The sequence below is a fragment of the Denticeps clupeoides genome, chromosome 13 (genome assembly GCF_900700375.1).
Source record: "Denticeps clupeoides chromosome 13, fDenClu1.1, whole genome shotgun sequence".
In the NCBI taxonomy this organism is placed as follows: domain Eukaryota; kingdom Metazoa; phylum Chordata; class Actinopteri; order Clupeiformes; family Denticipitidae; genus Denticeps; species Denticeps clupeoides.
The window spans coordinates 12,944,117-12,965,030 of NC_041719.1; the positions used below are offsets into that span (position 1 = coordinate 12,944,117).

At 39.2% G+C, this 20,914-nt stretch overlaps 3 protein-coding genes across 5 annotated transcripts; 1 reads left to right on the forward strand and 2 right to left on the reverse strand.

Annotated features, from left to right (window-relative positions):
* Positions 1-1,215: 1,215 nt before the first annotated feature.
* On the reverse strand, positions 1,216-9,667 carry LOC114802494 (2-oxoglutarate-dependent dioxygenase htyE). Its single transcript, XM_029001451.1, has 7 exons — positions 7,864-9,667; positions 7,381-7,502; positions 7,237-7,303; positions 6,819-6,972; positions 2,851-2,996; positions 1,648-1,758; positions 1,216-1,560 (listed from the first exon to the last, which is right to left on the reverse strand). The coding sequence occupies exons 1-7, from the start codon at positions 8,014-8,016 to the stop codon at positions 1,381-1,383; spliced, it is 933 nt and encodes a 310-aa protein (XP_028857284.1). The 5' UTR covers positions 8,017-9,667; the 3' UTR covers positions 1,216-1,380.
* A 153-nt stretch (positions 9,668-9,820) lies between these two features.
* Positions 9,821-11,215, reverse strand: micos13 (mitochondrial contact site and cristae organizing system subunit 13). Its single transcript, XM_029001455.1, has 4 exons — positions 11,031-11,215; positions 10,451-10,607; positions 10,258-10,309; positions 9,821-10,154 (listed from the first exon to the last, which is right to left on the reverse strand). Exons 1-4 carry the CDS (start codon positions 11,165-11,167, stop codon positions 10,057-10,059), a joined length of 444 nt encoding a protein of 147 aa, XP_028857288.1. The 5' UTR covers positions 11,168-11,215; the 3' UTR covers positions 9,821-10,056.
* A 493-nt stretch (positions 11,216-11,708) lies between these two features.
* On the forward strand, positions 11,709-16,328 carry hsd11b1la (hydroxysteroid (11-beta) dehydrogenase 1-like a). 3 transcript variants are annotated; one of them, XM_029001453.1, is made up of 7 exons: positions 11,709-11,930; positions 12,450-12,580; positions 12,954-13,157; positions 13,282-13,375; positions 13,477-13,642; positions 15,662-15,684; positions 15,778-16,328. In XM_029001453.1, the coding sequence occupies exons 1-7, from the start codon at positions 11,843-11,845 to the stop codon at positions 15,843-15,845; spliced, it is 774 nt and encodes a 257-aa protein (XP_028857286.1). In that variant the 5' UTR covers positions 11,709-11,842; the 3' UTR covers positions 15,846-16,328. The 3 variants fall into 3 exon arrangements, with proteins under 3 accessions (XP_028857286.1, XP_028857285.1, XP_028857287.1); XM_029001454.1 differs by adding an exon at positions 12,315-12,369 and having other exon boundaries at positions 11,801-11,930; positions 15,662-16,328; XM_029001452.1 differs by having other exon boundaries at positions 15,662-16,328.
* The last annotated feature ends 4,586 nt before the right edge of the window (positions 16,329-20,914 follow it).

Sequence of the window (20,914 nt, forward strand, 5' to 3'; positions counted from 1 at the left end):
ACTACACCCTGCACTTTAATCTCTCACTACCTCACCCTGTGCTGCTGTGTTATGGTCATCATATCATGTCATATCACTACTACTGCTATCACTACGCCATATACCACAAACACTTAATACTAAATACATCCACACACTGATATACCATTATCGCTGCTACTTGTCTGCCTGGTTTGTCCAGTTTGTCTCGACCTGCACTTTTTTATTGGGTCGGTGCAAAATGTCCACAATGTCCCTTGTCATGTTTTTGTCTTGTTTATTATTCCATTTGCACTTGCATGTCTTTTTGCACACTGTGAATCTCCAAAGCTTCGTAATCTCTTCCCTCTGTGTACTTGTATATAGTGAGATGACAATAAAGTGGACTTTGACTTGACTGGTTTCACAACTGGTTTGAATGTGCAGACAGGGACATTTTCACCTTTGGCCCCTAAGGCAGTTGAATGGGCATAATGCACACAGGGGCACTAAAGAGTTTTGCTACTCCTGTTCACCACCAGAACAAACCAGATATACTGGTTTACTGGATAAATGCGGCCCCTACTGATGGCAACTGATAGGGTGACAAAGCAAAGCAAAGAGTTATGTCATGGACATAGTACTCTGTATCAAATTTATACATACACATACAGGCATGCATTTACCTATTTTAAGGCCTGTTTCTATAGGCGAATATCTTGTATAAGCATAATTGTTACACATTATAATGTGACTACTTGCTTACATTACTTTACTTTATTTTGCAGACGCCTTTATCCAAAGCGACTTACAAGAGGAAGACACCAGCAATTCTCGTTCGATTTCTATCGAATTTTGAGTTTACAAAACTAAGAGCCCTGATAAGGCTTAGTCTGCAAACAGAAAAAAGCACACATCTACCCTCAGGAAATCAAACACGTGTGTTCAGTAGGGCTGCAACGATTGGTCAACTAGTCACGATTACGTTGACTATCCATAGACATATTTATTTTCTTTAAGCTTTGTAAGACCATCTTTGGTATCATGGCTAGTGCTGTGTTGTTTATAGCAGCCCTAATGATTAGTAATATTGACGTGTCGTGATGATGACAATCCAGAAATCAGAATTTTTAGTTGGAGACTGGCAGATTAACAAAACTTATGATTAACTTTCAGTGAGGTTTAATTGAGAATAAACAGACTAAACATGGGTTTCAGATATGTAAAGTTTTTTTTTATTTTTACACATCTCTCTGTCTATCCCTGGCCTATTATTTTCACAAGACAGAGGTGATTGACACTATATTCTCATAAGAAGACCGTAGGAGATCAGATAAGCAACCATTTATTCAATTTCAACTGTCATATAACAATGCCTGTTGATTGTGTTTATAGGAATTCCATAAAAAAGGACCTAAAGGATTATGTGCTGCCATAACTTTCACCAAAACGCTCCATAAGGTAGTCCAGTGCTTTTACTGGTGGGTATTTGTTAGAACCATCACAACAAGTAATGACAGCCTGATCATCTGGGTGGACAAAGAAGGCCAAAGACTGCCGTGAGCTTGAGTCACCATCAGAGGGCAGTAAAACCCTGTGGACCTGGAAAAAATGTTACAGAAATATTTTATTTTCAAAAACAAGAATATAGAAAGATATGATAAATTTCAATTATTCAATTGTACTTACAGCAGAGATAAAGACATCGCCGGTCCACCTCTGCATCAGATCAGCAATGTTAACAAGAACCGTCCCAGGGATACTGGGCACAGAGAGGTACGTTCCGGTCCGAGACTGAACCTGCAACAGAAACAATCATTATAGTCACTTCTTCCAAATGCTCATCCACATTATATCTGGGTTAAGCCTCTTCCTGATGGATGAAAATTTCATATCCTGCCAAGCAATATCTGCAGCATTAAGAGATTATTTACTGAACAGTGAATGGCATCCCAGACATTTGAAAGATCTTATGAAGTCCCACAAACAATATTTGCACCTGTGTAAACTTTGAAGTGGGTGACCTTTTTAGCCAAAAGAACAGTGGTATAATATCCAATACCAAAAGCCCATTGCTAATGCAGTACAAACATAACAAGCAGCATTTAAATGTTAGCTCAGTCATGCTTCATAGTATCCACAGATGGAAAAGAAAAAAATATTTCTAATTCAATATATAGTCATCAAATTATTATAATGCTGCTCAACACAGAACCGAAATGCAAAATCATAACACTTCCTCTACAGACATCATTCTGATGAGAATGAGTATAATGCTTTTCTTTGAACTGGGACTGATTGTATAGCTCACTCGCTCACTTATAATCTTAGAGGGGCAGTGGTTGGCTAGTGGCTAAGGAAGCAAACTAGCCAATGAGGTCGCCTTGAGCAGGGTATCGTCCCCACATACTGCTCCCCCATGTGTTGTGCTATGCTGTGCAAATTGCACAATGACAAACTGTTAATTTTCACTAACCGCTTAGTCCTGTTACTCATATCAACACAATAGCATCATGCAGTTGCATCAGAATTATCAACTACATGATGACAATCGCCCATTCCACCATTGTGAAAAACTGCAGCACAGTACATGGTGCACACAACAAAATGTGTCCTCTGCATTTAACCCTTCACCTTGGTGAGCCTTGGGCAGCCATGAATATGGCCGATTAATATACATACATCCACTTAAATTTTTAAGTTATTGGGTTGCATGTTGCCAGCAGGGCAATGTATTTCACTGGAAGTACAAAAGATAAATTTCATAATTTAATCTGATAATCTCAGTGACCTAGTATTTATGTCATTATATAATCATTATAAAACCTATACATGTATAAAGATAGTGATGATGACCATTCAGAAATCCCTAGCCCATTTCCCACTGGTCACCTGTAGGCCTCCTTCAGGTCCCTGGAACAGGAGTGTGATGCTGCCGTAGTCTGAGTGTTCTCCACAGCGCACCTGACTGTCCTTCACACAGCCAGTGTCAACCGGGGGGTAGTACAGGGTCCTCAGAGTGGTGGCGTTATCATCAGCTTCAACACAAAAGAACATTTTCTCCTTGTTATGAACAGTGACAATGTTGGCTGATGTTATAAAACTGTTGCTGGTGGGACTGATTGCCAACTGATGTCCCATGTATGGTAATTCACTGAAGGCCAATCCATTCAGCCCTTCAGGCTTGATTGGATAGTGTGATAAACACATTCTGCACCTCTTTACTCACAATGTTCATTGGAGATGAGTCAGTGTACATAGAGGAGGTGCAATGACTGATGGACTTGTGTAAGGTCAACAATCTATTTCTGAACTTGAAAAATACAAAGGAGATGATTGTTGACAACAGAGGGACCACTCTCCACTGAACATTGATGGATCTTGTGTGGAGATAGTCAAAAACACAAAGTTCCTCTGTGTTCATCTAAAGGAGAACCTCTCCTGGACTCTCAACACCAGCTCAACAGCCAATAAAGCCCAGCAGTGTCTGTACATTTACATTTACAGCATTTATTAGACGCCCTTATCCAGAGCGACTTTCAATCAGTAGTTACAGGGACAGTTTCCCTGGAGCAACTTAGGGTTATGTGTCTTGCTCAGGGACTTGCTCAGTGGGATTTGAACCTGGGTATTCTGGTTCATAGGCGAGTGCGTTACCCACTAGGCTACTATTTTTAGTCTTTAGAATTATCCATGACTGTTTTAGCCCAGTTTTAGTCAATAAAACGGTATTTTAGTCTCTTTTTTTAGTAATGCAATTCTATTTAAGCCAGTCAATTTAGTACAAGTACCTAGTAGAACAGAGAAAAACAACATGTTCTTTTAGACAAATCCATTGCATAATTAAAACAAGGTTGTATTATTATCATATTATTGTTACCTTATAGACACTGCATCCATTCCAGACATGGAAGATGCTCTGATTTGTTCCATGTATTCCAACTACGCATTCTGTTCTATTTTACACTTCATTGTAAAGAAAGTGGATCCAAAGATCCATTCATTTCTCCCAGCCATCTTCTCACCCCTCAGAAGTATCCTGAAATCTAATTAACGCTGCAAATGCATACTGAGTAAGTGATATCATCGGGAGACACCAGACGGGAGACACAGGAAACAGAAATACTGCATAAAAATGTCTCGTCTAGTTTTCTCCTGTTTGAACTTGAAGAGACATTTTAGTACTTTTTATCTTGTAAACCATATATAGTCTCATCTTTATTCATCAACAATATTACATACATTTACATTTACATTTACAGCATTTATCAGACGCCCTTATCCAGAGCGACTTACAATCAGTAGTTACACGGACAGTCCCCCCCTGGAGCAACTTAGGGTTAAGTGTCTTGCTCAGGGACACAATGGTAGTAAGTGGGATTTGAACCTGGGTCTTCTGGTTCATAGGCGAGTGTGTTACCCCAAGGCTACTACCACCCTACATGATAAATTTTGATTTAGTTATAATCACATGACTAGTATTTACATTACGTCTCGTCTCTGTCACATCAAAAAGGTTCATTGACGAAGATATTTAGTCATAAAGTTTGTTGAAGAAAACTACTCTAATGCAGCATTATGACTAGGGTCTAGTTTGTACCACGCCACCACTTCATGTCTGTGAAGATTCTCACTCCAGATGAAGTTGGCAACTTTCTTTAAGGTCGAAACGTTTCATTCTGCATCCACAGAACTTTGTCAATCTGAGGGAAGCTGGCTGGTGACCACAAATGTATCCTCCAGGTCAGTCACACCTCACTCATGTTTTGAAAAGGTTGTTTAAGTGAAACAAAGGAAGGTAACGTGGATTGATGTGACAGCCCCAACCCTGGCAGCTCCTCCTGCCACCATTAAGTGGGTGATTAAGCGTGGCTAACCTGGTGGATGTGTGAATTGGGCGTGATCTTCCTGGGTATGGATGAAAGGACAGCATGGTAGGTTTAAGAATGCATGTGTCTGGGTTATTTGCACATGTGGTGTGGCCCCTGAAAGGTATCATCCCTGAGGGAGTCTCCTGCCCCACAGCTAGTGCTATTCTGCACAAGGTGTGCCACCGCATGACAGACAAGACGGGTATTTTCAGAGGAAAAAAAAAAAAGTTAAAGTGAAGTCATTGTCAGTGAAACCCTGGAGCACAGCACATGGTAACACAAAATGTGTCCTCTGCTTTGAACCATCACCCTTTGAACCATCAACCATGCTCAGTGGCACCTTGGCAGTTCGGGATTCGAACCGGCAACCTTCTGATTACGGGTCCGTTTCCTTACATGCTAGGCCACTACTGCCCCTTCCATACGTGAGCCATGTGTCAACGTTCCATCAATGTCTGGCTGTCTTTCATTTGAACCAGTGAATTTCATTCTGTGCATGCTAGTGGATATCATGTAGTGCCATGACGGACGCCATGCTGTGTGCATGTCTTCAGCAACAGGGAATGAGAGACTAGTCAGGGTAGAGGGGAAAATGAATGCAGCCGTGTACACAGATATTCTTGATGATAATCTGCACCAGACCACTCCGAACCTTGGACTTGGGCGAAAGTTCATCTTTCAATTCGATAACGACTAAGCACAAAGCCAATATAACAAAGGAGTGGCTTTGGGGCAACACTTATATCCTTGGGTGGCCCGGCTACAGCCCAAACTTGAACTCATAGAACTTACAGATAAAAACCTTACATTTTGTAAATTTAAACTTTTATCTCAAACACCAACTGGCTGGCCAACCAAAAATGCTGTCACAATCAGCCATGGCTGGTTATTAGTTAAATAGGAGGTGGAGCTCACATTGATCACAAGAACCCCTGCACCATCCTAATCTCCTTAGCACACAACCACCAGCCCACCACCCGAACTAACACTCACCGAAAGGGTGATAAGGGGTTATCTTACCTTCTCCTAAGGCTAACAATGAAATAATGAACACTGCAGTCCCCACAACATCACAGACAGTGGATGCTTAAACTGAGCACCCATATCCCCAGTAGGTGAGCATGTGTAAATTAACCCACCCTACTGGCTGCGATACGATACATTAAACATCCTCCATATCATGCACTTCTCTACACGTCTCACAGTTTGACAGCAATAGCAGCCATTTAAACATGCTTACGAAGTATGCTTTCCAACAACCACCCACTCACTACTTTTGGCCCCAAACAGGTCCTACCGCTGTCACCACCCCATGTGACCCACCCTCACCCCCAACATTCCTGTCCTCTACAGGGTCCAAAGAACAATTTGAATCCATTACGATCCATCAATCTGAGAATATGAAGTTAAAGAACTTTAAAAGCCTGCTCACTTACTAGTGTAGTTTGTAGTATCATTCTCGCATGTCTAAAAGAAAATATTTCTCATAATGATACTGAGCACAAAATATGTTTGTAGAGTGCATCCAACACCCTGCTGAAAGATGGCTGTCTTTACAGAAGGATTTTATTTATTTGTAAGTGTAGAAAAAGTATGATTGGAATAGCCTTGTGCTGTAGCTTGTTACAAAATTTTTACACCGTTTTACTGCCCCAATATGCCTATCCTTGGCTTACAGATCTCTAAGTTAAAGTGTTATTTTATTCACTACTCTATCTTTTTTTTTATTGGAAAATTTTTATGGATAATATCAGCAGCAAACTTTATTAAAACATGTTTTGAGTGAAGTATCTTTCTTGTTTTTATTATTGTTATAAATGCTAAATGTGAAAGATGGTAGCTAAATAGGTTCCAACTGTCATTTTGTATTTGCTGTTATTTAATTTTAGTAAGACTATGTTGATTGTCACGATGGGTTTGGGATGCAATGAACATGTTAACTTTGGGCTGGCCTGCCTGTCTTGCGATTAATCGTAAAGACTGACTTACTTGACATGCATGTGTGTGCTTCAAGAAACACGTCAGGGTTCAGATCCAAACTCAGGGCCATCAGTTTGAGAACCCGCAGTGACAGATCTTCACAGCGCAGGTAGAAAGACTTCAGGGTCTCTCGAAACTCAGCAACACCATCTGAAGGCCAGTTCTACAATTTCAAACGACAAAGCAGAATGTACTTGATGCTTGTGTTAATTAAAATTAGTAAAAATAAATTATGTAGGATTCACTTGTTTATGGTGAAAGGTCAAAAGTCAATAATTTAAAAGTCAAAGGCTTTTAAAAATACAATACTGGACTGAATATCATAAAAGCAGAATGATTATTTCAGGAGCATATGATAAACACATTAAAACAAGTATTATATGTACAGTATCAAAAGAGTATGAATAAAAAGATTATATTTGGCTACAATGTCAGGACACAGTGATGAGATGTTGAAAGATTCCTTCAGATCTCCAGGACGCCGTGGATTTAATCTGGAAGAGAAATATGAAGGACAGAATGGTGGATCTTTCCTCAAGATGGAGAAGCAGTTCGGAGAAGATGAACTGACCTCTCCCTTCCAAAGGACACCCAGCCGTGGTTTGAGTTGGCGAAGTTGCCCCTCTCAAAAGGTCTTTTCTTCTCTTCAGGCAAGAGAAAGAATTTTTTGGAAATGGCCATTACTTTGTCCACCTAATGTGAATTTTTTCACAAGAAGCATAACATATCATTATGTAAAATATTTACATATCTAATGATTTTTTACATAATATTTACTTTTATATGTATATATACACCTACAATGACACCTTGTCATTCAATTTGTTTTCTTTATTCCACATGTGTTCATTTATAGTTTTGATGCATTCAGTGAGAATCTACCAACGTAAATGGTCATGAAAATAAAGAAAACACATTGAATGAGAAGGTGTGTACTAACTTTTCGCCTGTACTGTATGTCTGTGTGTATATATATATGTGTATACACACACACACACACACACACACACACACATATATACATATATATAAAGAAAGAACAAACATCACAAACCTCTGACTGGACAATTCCAGTATTTGCGAGATAAACGAAGCCCACTCCCGTGAATGCGGCCCTCAGCTCCACTCCTAACTTCTCCAGGTCCTCGTCTGAAACATGACTTTTATCCAGTTTAAAACTCGTGAAGTCAACAACGGGTATACTCATGGCTGAGATTCCCAGACTGTTCCCACGGCAGGAATCCTGGATGCTGTTTCCTCCTCTTCGTCTCCAGCTTCCATAACGTCGGACAAAAACCACGCCGCGCTGCGCAGGCGCGCAAACTATTACGCAATACGTGCATTTGCGATGCTTTCTGGTTAATTTTATTGTATTTTTTTTGAAGGAGGCGGGGTGATGCCTCCTGGTTAGGGGTCCATGCAGCCAAACCGCAGGAGCCCTGTTGTTTTTGGTCAGATTTTATAATAATTATTATTTTTTGCTTTAAAACGCGTTGGGGCGAACAAACCGCAATACGCAGAGCTTTAGCGAACCACACAGTCGGGTCCGGTATCCCGCCCACTACTCCGGTACTAAAACGCGCGCAACTATAGTAAACGCCTATGCGTTTGGCCTGGTAACTCTTGAGGAAACTTTGTTGCGAGGCGGTCCTTGGCTTGAGACCACGCCCAAAAGGTTCAGCTCATTTGCATAACGCGAACTAGTGATCTGATCCTTGTTTTTCGACCCACGTGTGCACATTTGATGTCATTTGAAACGCATGAGACTCACTGTGAATAATTATCAAAAATATGTGAGGTTTTACACACTCCATTGGTGTCAAATTGGACACATTTGCATAGTTTCACGAAATCAGTATTTACAAATGAACCATGTGGACTGTGGGCACCGAATTTAGAACACACATGCAAGATGCTGCTCTACCTAAATTTTGCCAATTTGTGGCACCATGGCACTCTTTCTTCAACGGTATGGTCAATCAGCTCAAAAATGTACATTATTGACCTCAGGCACTGGGTCTAGCACACAGTAAATATAATTGCCATGAGCAGAAATAGCAAACACTGTTTCGTAGGCCACTGCGGGGGCAACACAGCAGGACATACGACAGTACTGCGCGCCTGGTCGCCTTGGCAAATCCAAAAAGTGGCTTTTATTGTGACAACTAAAATAATTTGGGTACACCAAAAATAGTCCTAGGATTTGTGTGCAATCAGCATGAAACTGGCATTAAATGAGCAGTCCCAAAGCAAATAAGGTGGACTTTCTAAACAGCATCAGTGCTACATTAACATGGATTAAACAGACTCTTGCAATATTGCAATAAACAAGCAGGAAAAGCAAATGCTGACTCAAATCTGCACCAATTTGGGAATGTATGACAAGAGCACCTGGCAAATTTCGTAGGCGTCAGCAACTGGATGGTGCTATGGCAGTAAATTTAAATGTTCACATTGCCCCTTTATGTGGACTTGAATTGCCCTGTGGGTCTCTAGTATGATTTGTGACTTGGTGGATTGCGCCACACTGAGTTGGCCATTGCTCGGACCCTGTTATTGCCACTCGAGCCTATATTTGTTTGTTGATTTTATTAAATAAGTCTGTAGATAAATTGTCATTGTCACTTCTCAAGGACCAACGAAATTTAAGGAGCAGTAAACGGAGTGAGATAAGAAATAAGAACAAAAAAACAGTAGTAAAGTTGTAGTAACAGTAGTAAACATATATATATATATATATATAAATTACACCGAAAAATATATATAATTGCAAATTCAGATGGATTTTACAGTATATTGCATGTTATGTAAATTACTTCACATAGTTAGGTGGTACTGCACTTTTTATTATGCCTCCTTGTGTTGACCAACTTTTACACACAATTTAAAGGGAAATATCAAGCCCACACAATCAAGTTTAAATAACACGTTATTCTGTATTAAACATGATAAAAACAAACATTTTGTTAAAAAAAAAAAAAAATTAGACAACCAAAATTAGACAACCAAGATCAAAACTTAAATTTATTAACCAGAGAACAGACATGTCATATCAGAGGTACACAATGCATTAAGATGACATGTCTCTTGAAAGGAAAAGTTCAATTTGCTTTTCCATTTACAAAGATTATACATATGTAACAAAGATTGAGTACTCTGTATTTTAGATGCATACACAGAAATCACCAATCCAAAAACGGTTTGATAATAAAAGAGTCTGACAAATATATATAACTTAGGTTTATTATTATTTTGTAAGATCCTTCAAGTACTTCAAGCCTTGGCTGGTGTAGTCGCACACTTTGGTTGGAGCAACAGACAGTGTATGAAAAGAGGTTTGAACCCCTGCAAAAATGTTATTTAAAGACATTTTAGTATTTAGCATTTTAGTATTAGTATTTTATCATTTATTCAGACTGAAATAGGTGAAAATGTGGGATCTCTTTACCTGAGTTCCATGCTTCAACAGGTGAGAAACCAATTTTAGGTGGTGCAGGGAGCTGAAAATCGTAAAATGTTAATAAATTTAAAACTGCACCGCTCAACTGCTAAAGCAGCTTTGATACGAGAATACACCTTTTCTGTGCATGCTTTACACAAAGTCACTGGACTACTGAATTATGGAAATAATTGCTGCGTACCTCCAAGCCAAAATACTTCATCCATTCATCCACTGCAGGAGGGATTGCAGCTGTTGCTTTTCCAAGGACTATCGAGCCTTCCTCATTCCCTCCAAGCAGGCCCGAGTCATATGCAACATATACTGCCCCTCCTGCAATAGTCACCTTTGTAGCAAGTCTGAAAGACATTAAAAGACATGTTGACATTTGGTACACACATCATAACGCTACCCATGACAGTCCTCAGAAAATGTAGTTATAATGCCTGCCCCCACCACCAAACAATTCATATCACTAAAAATCACAAATAATATAACTCATTTGCCTTTATGGGAAGAACTAGTCAGAAATAATGAAACCTGATTAACAGGCCAGCTAGCAATGTGTGGCTAATGTTATTTTAAATCAATCCTCTGGCATGGTGTTTTAACACCAAATAAAAGGACCTCATGGGCCCATCAGAACACCGAAATATCATGCCAAAAAGAAGGTAGCATAATGATGTTAACTTAACAGCACTCAGCTGTCCACTTGACAGTAACGCGAAAAGCCTGCTAAAACCCTCGAGGCTAAGGGATACAAAAACAAGCAATGCCCTTACTTTAAAACAGGCAGAATCTTCGTAGCCATTATAGAGGACACGTAAAAAAATAATAGACACTCTGAAACGAAAACGTATTTCAAGTCGCGCCCACCTAGATATATCTGTCCCGAAGCAACATTCAATGACAAGGACATGCGTGCTAAGTCTGATGTCAATAAAGTTTCGGCCTTTTGAATTTACGAACGACACCGGCAGATTCGTCAGAAAATAAACTAAAAGTAAATTAAAAACAATGACAACTTACCAGACACATTTTTTTTAAATGAAAGACATCGTGGTTTACATAAATTATTCCTATCCTGTTCGGTAATCAATGTTTTGGCCTGGTTCATAAACGATTTTCTGCAGCAGGATCCTGTTTCAACACGGAAACTTGTTTTGATTAAGTGTTATAGTAAGACTCTCAACACTAATACAGAATAAAGAACACGCCCCGTTAAACGTAATCACAGATTTTCTGGCATTTAGCTGTATTTGACATTTTATTTGAATTATAGCTAATAATATATAATCGATACCTCAAAATGTTGTACAGGCATACGTCTACATCTCATTTATTTATGTAAACCTTTTAATTTTAAACCGACCAGGAGCTCAATTTATTGCACGTGATTAAAAAAAAAAAAAAAAGAAAGAACAGGTTCTACTCGCGTTCTCTCCATTCCACTCCACCCTTCCCCTCATGCGCCTTCTCGTCGTCCACGGACGTCGGTTTGCTTCATATTACCGAAGCAAAAGGTTCTTTTAATAAAAGCAGAAAGCGTCTCGTTAAAACACCTCCATTAAGAGGGCCCGCTGGCTGACTGAAGATGGGTCTGACGGCTAAACTTTTTATAGTGGCTGGTCTCGGCGCAGCTTTTCTCGTCGCACGCTGGAAGGATCCCGCCTTTGACGTCGGTAAGAGTCTTTAGTTATTTTACTTTTTTTTTTTTTATTAAAACCATTAGTTTAAACACTTCTCCGCAGTCCGCCGTGTTGTCTACGTGATGTGAACTTTTATTACACACGATTAAAAAGTGCATTTGCAAGCATATTACACACGGGTGCCGCAGTAATGTACATGAAAGAAGGCAGAAATGCAATCATAATTATGCAATCATAATGCATACTCGGAATTTTTTGTTTTTAAATCTAAAGGCACACTTTAGATTTTGAAAAGTACTAATTTCTGTACTTGCTTACTAACATATTAACTAGCAGGACAAGATGAAATTACATTTCATTGTAATTACATGTTAAAATGAGAAACAATAATACAGTTTAATCATACTTTGATTCTAGAATGATTAAAATAATTCTGAGCTGTATAGTACAGATCATCAAACACACAAAAAAAGTAAGTAAAAGTACATTGAATTTCCATGGAGAATCTGTTTAGCCGCAGTTAATGCATTACAGACTGTAAATCTATTTTAGAGTCTCTGAAGGGTGCTCGGGTACTCGTGACGGGTGCCAGCATGGGCATCGGAGAACAAATAGCCTATCACCTGGCAAAGGCAGGGGCACAGATTGTTATAACAGCGAGAAGGGGGCATGTTCTCGAGAAGGTCAGTCATTTATTAAATTATAATGTCCCTACTTCTTCTGTTCATTGCTAAATGCTTGTAACCATTTCCGTTGGCTTTCTGTGTCGCTCATAATGTGCATATGATTAAACTGGGGCAATGGTGGCCTCCCCGTAATCGGAAGGTTGCCAGTTCGACTCCCGATCTGCTGAGGTGCCACTGAGCAAAGCACCGTCACCACACACTGCTCCCCGGGCGCCTGTCATGGCTGCCCACTGCTCGCTCACTAAGGGTGATGGGTTAAAAGCAGAGGACACGTTTTGTTGTTTCACCGAGTGCTGTGCTGCAATGACAAAGTTATCACAATGACCATAACTTTCTTCACTTTCACATAATTCTTTTTCTTTTTTCGTAGGTGGTGCAAAAATGTTTGGACCTAGGGGCTCAGAAGGCACTGTTCATTCCAGCAGACATGTCAGTCGTAGCTGACCCGGACAGAGTTGTGACGTTTGCAGTGGACCAGCTTGGAGGGTTGGACTACTTGGTGCTGAACCACATTGGGCCCAGTCCATTTGCAATGTGGGATGGCGATGTGGAACATGTTAGGTGGCTGATGCAGGTAGTGTGATGGAACCTTTTTGTTTAATTATGACTTATTAATGATTTTATTCTCGAGGCACATGCCTGGTTACAAGCAGTACATGAAATGCAGCACGAAACACCTTCTTTTTTATTGTTTTAAGGTGAATTTCATTAGTTTTGTGCAAATGACACAGAAAGCCCTCCCTTTTCTTGAACAAAGCAAGGGCTCACTAATGGCAGTGTCCTCTATGCTTGGTGAGTTTTCATATAAACCGCCAGTGTAATACTTTACATTTCTGATTGTGTGCAGCAGAATTTGTAAAGGAATTTGCTTGTGTGAATGATCTTTTCATCAGGAAAAGTCTGCTCTCCACTGGCATTACCCTACACGGCCACAAAGTTTGCCATTAATGGATTCTTTGGTTCGCTGCGGCATGAATTGGCCATGAAGAAGAGTAATGTGTCTATAAGTGTATGCACCCTTGGGCTGATTGACACAGAATCAGCTATGGAGAAAATCAAGTAAGACATGTTTATTCATTTATTTGGAGGTCGTCGTAGCCTTGTGGGTAACACACTCCCTGAACCAGAAGAGCACAAAGTCACAGGTTCAAACCCCACTTACTACCATTGTGAGCAAGACATTTAACCCTGAGTGTCTCCAGGGGGGACTGTCCCTGTAACTACTGATTGTAAGTCTCTGTAAATGGGCGTCTGATAAATGCTGTTATGGAGACTATGATTCAGGTCTTTTTGAAGAATCCAACACAAGAACCATATTTAGTATTTCTATCAGGAAAAAGTGAAGTATACTTAATGAATCGGTTTTTTCAAAGTCACCTCTTTTTACCTTCATAGCAGCTTTCTTTAACATTGTCTTCCTCAAAAGTTGCTTCATGAGATGCTCATTAACATGGGTGAATGATAAGAACTTGCATAATCTTCCCTGTTGTCTAACTTAAGGTGGTGGAGGGTGTGAAATGCTGCCATCACAGCAAAAGCTCCCTGATTTATAGACTCTAATGTTCAACTTTGTGTCTTGTTTGCATTTTTTTGTTTTATTATGTAACCTCACATACATGTAGACCTGTGTCCACAATGAGAACCACATCAGACATAAGTAGATCTTACTTTCTGTCTAATTTGGGTATAATTAAGGTTCAGGTCTGAAGTGACTTGTAGCAGACATTTTCACTCGGTACTTAGTCTTAGTCTAGGCCCGTGCTTCTCAATTATTGTCTGTCGTTTACAAAACTACAGCGTTACCTTTAAAAATGTGTCGTAATCCTTGCATAATAGGATGTAATAATGAAGTTACATATAATTATTATTATTATTATTATTATTACTAGTACTTCTTAATAGGCTTTGGTATGCAGGTCAATTAATGTGGGCTTGTTCTTTTCATATTAAGACACTTTAATACCAAGCAGTTTTAAGAAACACTTTTTTTTCTCTTCCTCCGTTTGTGGTCTCCTCATTGGATAAATGGCGTGTCATAGTCACAAGCCAAGCACTACATCCGCTTTGTCATATTTCCTTGTCTAAGCTTTCAGGAGACTTACGTTTGCCTAAGGGTACCCCACTCTTTGGGAAACACTGGTCTAATGTAGGGCAGGTCTGCATTTGCCATAACATTAACAACACCCACCTAATATTGAGTAGGTCCCTGATCTATTCAGACACAAACTAGTCTTCTTAAGGTAGGCATCTGGTATTGCACTTTATGTAAACCTGTATTATCTCAGCATTCTTTGTATTTTTGTGTATATAAGATTTTTTTATGTTTTCATTGTTTATTCCATTGTGCTTGACAGACACCATCTACCTGAATCAAATTACTATTATGTGTTCACTTATATACTTGGCCAATAAACGTGTTTCTGATTCTGATAAAGCCTTTAGTATCAGATAATTTGTTGCAATGAACCAGACTTGTTTTTCCAACACATTACACAGATACTGGATTTGAATGAGATCTGGATCTGGAGATCAGAACACGTTCTTATGTTCCTCAGGCCATTCTTGAACCATTTTTCCCCCCCCAGATTTCCCAGCACAATACTGCCTAAAGCATCATACTGTTATGATGTCCACTTGCCCATTGTAGGCAGTTTTATTGTTGCACATGGGTCACCCACCTATAGTCATCCTCCCTCATCTGCAGCTTGACAGCCCCATCCACAAAGAACTGTGGTGCACTGTGTGTTCTGACACCTTACTCATTGAACTAGCAACTAGTAGCAATTTGAGATGCAGTCTCTTCTGGATGGGACAACACCGGTCAGCCTTGCTCCCTGTTTGTATCACTGAGCCATGGCCACCCATGACCCTGTTAACCATTCTTCAGTTTAACTTGCCTTGACCACTTTTGGCAAATTGGTAAATTTGGAATCCATGTGAGTCAACATTCGGCTCCATCTGAGCTGACCAGCATTGTGAATAATGAATGAGATTGAAATGTAATAGAATGAAATTGTAAATAAAATTTTAATGTGTTTCAAATGGAATACTTCACTGATTTCATTGTGTTTGATTTAGGCCATACAGTGACATGCCTGGACATCCAGCTAGTGAGGCTGCATGGAGCATAATCCAAGCCGGAGCAAAACGTCAGGCTGAATCGCACTATCCTTCGTACACCTACTATGCTGGACTTTTCATTGACTTTGTTCCCTCTCTGCGGGATTACATGATTCAAAACCTTTACCATTATGAACCGTAGCTATATAATGAATTTAGGAACACTAGGCCTTGTACCTGGCTATGTTCGGTAAAATATGTCAATCCTCAGGTAAGATAAAGTTTCACAAATCTCACAAAAGTTAGTAAACCCTATAGTTTTTTTGGCGGCCTGACTTAATTTTACTTTTAGTCTAGTCTTTTTGTTAATCTCATTTTAGTTTTTGTTAGTCTTAGTCACACATTCATTTTAGGATTTCTGATTGAATTTCATAATGAAACAGATCTTTGAAATATAAAAATACTTTAAATTCTATTCCAATTTGCATTTTGTTAATATGTTTATTGTACTACTAAATATGTGTAGCCACTGTTTTAACATTCAATTATTAGCATTCAAATTTTAACATTTATTATTAGGTTGGTGCATTGCAAATAAAGCTATAAAGAAAAGGCCTAAAAAGCACGATGTAACTACTGGTGGCAATTGTAGATTTCACAAAATAAAGGTTTCTTAAGAAAATAACAAGTAGTTGGTCTGTTTACTGTGTTGCATGTGGCTCTGCTGTAAGTGTGTATGTCTGCCATGTTACATTTCTAACATTGATGTTTTCTTGAAAAGTGCTGTTTTTTTTTTTATAAAATAGTTCCCAGGTTTATATTAAATTACTATCATTTTAGGCAACTTACATGTACGGTTAGATAATGAGACTTTGGGTGGAAATATGAATACTGAAGGGTGTCATGCGTCTTAGACTTACACTTCATTTTCACAGTTGAAGTCTACTTTTGCTGTCTACACTTTTTAACTGGCACGAATATTCACAAAAACAAAATTAATTTTGATGTAAATGCTGCTCTTAGAGAAACCTCCAGGGAACACATGATGCTAGAATTGTCATTATCACAGTTATTCAACAGATTGGTTAAATAGGGCATGAAACAGCATGCGGTTAGGCAGAATCAGAACATTTGGATGCGCTTGTGTAAGACGCGATCTCTGTGTTGAAGTACCATGAGACTGGAAGGAATTCAGGTCAAAACAGCCTTGCATTTCTCACACAACTAGTAAGTCAGGAGTCATCACTCATTGCCTAGACTACAGTCCATGACAAAAGTCTTGTCGCTTGTGTACAAAATGACCTCAAGTGCCAGTGAACTATATCTTGCATCTAATCAAGATCTTTTTTTTTTTTTTTTACAAGAAATGGCTAATTTTATTCCCAACAACTTTAGTAATAATGTTTCAGTGCAAAACGAAACTGTCAAAAAGTATTCTAATATTCAAATCTTGGTAAAGCCCACTGAGTAGATTTTTGCAAAGACATAAGTGTTGTCGCCTTGTCATATGAGCTTCACTGTGACTAATAATGGATCAATTAGGTGTCAGGTGTGCGTATAAAGAAGCCCAGTACACTAGACCTTCACATCAACTGCAACTAGACCTCTGCAAACATGCAGATTCACCCTGAGACTAAAGTGTTGATTATCAAGAGGCTGAAGACCAGATCCACTGCTGATGTGGGAGACACCTTCAATGTGTCTCAGCGTCAAGTACAGAGGTTAAAAAAAAGATTTGAAGAGACTGGAGACGTTTTTGACAAGCCCAGGTCAGGCAGACCCCACAAGACAACTGCTCGAGAGGACCGTTTGTTGGCTCGAAAATCCAAGGCAGAAATCCACGAGACCTGGTCACCTGAAGTCCCTGTGTCAACCAGAACAGTTTGTTGGATTCTGTCTCGAAATGGCCTCCATGGTTGCATAAGTGCCCAGAAGGCGGCACTAAACAAAAAAACAATTGAAAACCAGTGTGGCATTTGCCAAGGCCCACAGCCTGCTAAAAGGATGGACGCTGGAAAAGTGGCAGATGTGGCAGGATTTTTCAGATTAATCTTCTGTTGAATTACACCACAGTTGCCACAAATACTTGAGCCCGCATGGATCTGAGATTCACCCAGAAAACAGTGAAGTTTGGTAGTGGAAAAATCCTAGTCTGTGGTTATATCCAACATGGGGGAGCAAGAGATCTGCAGGGTGGAAGGCAACGTCAATAGTCTGAAATACCAAGAAATCTTAACTACCTTTTAGATTCCCAACCATAAAAGAGGCCAAATTCTGCATCAGGATGGAGCTCCATCACATACTTCCATGTCCACATCAAAGAAGATGCTCCACAAGATGCTCCAGGATTGACCAGCCCAGTCACCAGACATGAACATCATTGAGCATATGTGGGGTAGGACAAAAGAGGAAGCATGAAAGATGAAAACAAAAAATATTGATGAACTGCTTTCTTTGCTATTCCTGATGACTTTATCAATAAATTGTATGAATCCTTGCCAAACTGCATGGATGCAGTCCTTCAAGCTCATTGAAGTCATACAAAATATTATATTTGGAACTCACAGCACCACTTATTAATTTGGTAACATATTTTTGTAATTGTTTCATTTCTGTATAGGCGACAAAACTTTTGTTTTTTTGCCAAAATTTGACATTTCTATCTTGATTAAATATTAAACCTTTTTTCAGAACTAATTTATTTCAATGATTAAACATCATTTGGTAGGGTTTTAGCTTTTCATATGAGCTATTTCTAACACCAATTGATTCATTAAAAGTCAGCAAGTGTTTCTACAAAATAGATAAGTGACAAGCAACAGGACTTTTGTCAGGGACTGTAGAATAAAGGATTTTACTGTGGTGCAACACAATCAGTGTTCAGACAAACTGAAGCCAGCTTTAATAATGAGCCAAATTGTCAGGTTTGACCCTGAGAGCCATTGGCCTTTAATCCTATTTAAAGTTCAGTTCAAGAGGCAGGTAAAATCTTGTAAATCACAGGAATGTGTGTGAAACTTCTGCACATTTCACTTTTTTTGTGTAACAAAAGGCTTCATTTATTGCTGATTACCATTGATTAGATCCACTGAAGACATCTGACTTCATTTACTTCACGACTTGTAACAATTGACACATTGTACTTGCATGCTGAGTTAGTGTATTATAAGAAATGGGAAGCTGTCACACCCTTTCAAATTTCCCCAATAAACATGCAAAAATCTCCCAGTATGATGAGTATATATTCAGAGTAGATGTTGATTATTACTGCCACGTTGGTCTTGAAAAAACACCAATAATATTGTAGAATGAGTTATGTATTCTGTCTACAACTTTTTCAATATATCTCTCTTTTTGCACACTTCAATGACAATTTAACAATTTTAACGAAAGTAACTGCTTTATCAAGTCGGTGGATTTTTAATAGCTGGTCTGTTCGATTCCACTGTTTTGTATAGTTTATTACAGTAGATTCGAATATTGGCTTCTGTGCAGTGGCGAAATCAGCCATTAGGGGGCAGTAGAAGCCCAGTTACAACCCAGAGCAGCAGAAACGTTTCGACATTCCACTAATGTGTGCAACAGAGCGACTACCGTTCTCGGCAGACTAAAGCATCATACTTTCCTCAGTGGACCTAAGAGCTCAGTTTTCATGCTCTGCCACTCCAGGAACTGAAAATTACTAGAATTGTTCAAATTTGCCCTGTGGACCAGGGTTCGTGCGCCAAACATGCTTGCTACAGCACCAGTAGTGAGCACCAGCTCACATGTATTAGATTGACAAACAAAACTGGTTTGATGATGAGTTGGTTCATAACACCAGCCACAAAAAAATGTATGAATATTTAAAAATTCAAATTGTGTCCCAAATGCCACCAGTGATACTTGTTCTGCACAAGCTGGTGGCCATATGTATTGTGCATGTTCGTATGGCTGCTGTCGCAATGTGGCAGTACAAATGGCCACGGAACAGTTATTTATGTACTGAGAGAGTTTGTGAAGTACATACGTGTTCTGCTTCCCACTGTCTCAAATGCACATGCACACACAGGGTGGGAGGCTCCTGGAGAAGGGAGCAGACTCGGCCCGGGATTGCAGCCAGTAACACCTGCAACAGATTAGAGCTTCTAATGCTGGGTAATAAATCCCTTCACCCTTTTCTAGCTTCACCATGGAACCAGCATCACCATGGAAGAGGAAATAGTCACACCTTAGAACACATTGATAATATGATGGGACAAGACCAAGTAGAACCTGAAAAAAAGTGGCTCTTCTGCTGTCTTCAGTGCACAAAGGCATGGCAATTTTTGTTATCTGTGCAAAATAGAAATATTAAATAGTGTATACATGCCTGGTGCACAAATTCTTGTTGTTGAATCTCAAATGAATGAAAGTTTGGACTGCATTCATATTGCACTAACTGTCCAAATATTTGATCTTTGCAGCTGCCTTGATTTGAATAAAGTTAGTTTTTTTTCTATGGGTTATTTTAAGGACATATATTACTGCTATAACTGCAAAAATCTGTCTTAATGTAGGGCACACATTAGCCTTCTTTCTCACATTACTTGAAATACATGCATGTGGACTGTGGGGTATGGCCTAAAATTGGTATCACTATATATTTCAAATATCTAATAGTACAGCAGTAAAAAAAAGATGCATTTCTTAACCAGTTTAATGATATGCACTGAATATATTATAGTATCATCATGCATAATGTGTTTATTATATAAACAGTGACTTAATAGGTCTAAAAATCCTGATGTAAAGTTATTATGATGCCCTCATTTGAATATACATTAAAGAGTTAAAGCATAAAAATGAATACAAATACAATACAAATAATGTGAAGAAACAGCAGTTATGACATATTTAAAGAGGTTAGCATGTAAAACAGCAGAAACACCACTGTGTGCCTTAAGACGTGAGTTAGTGTTGTATGCCGTCAGTCTTGCTGGAGAAGAGGAGACAAAACACAGCCTGCTTCAGAGATGATCTTAAAGGGGGAGACATCCATCTTGTAGTGAAAATTCATAACGACTGTGGGGTCTTAGAGATGATCCTATGGGAGATATGGCTCCGTTTTTCGCTCCACATCTGTAATATTTAAACTAGTATCCAAAGACGGGCACAATTTGTGTTGGGACTGTCTTGGGATGTAAGTGGCAATTGCAACAGCCTAAACTCCAAAGTCTTTTGCATGCTGCCACAGTTGTCTCAAACATGGGATTAAATGAAGAAACACATTTCACTCCTTTTCACCACTGT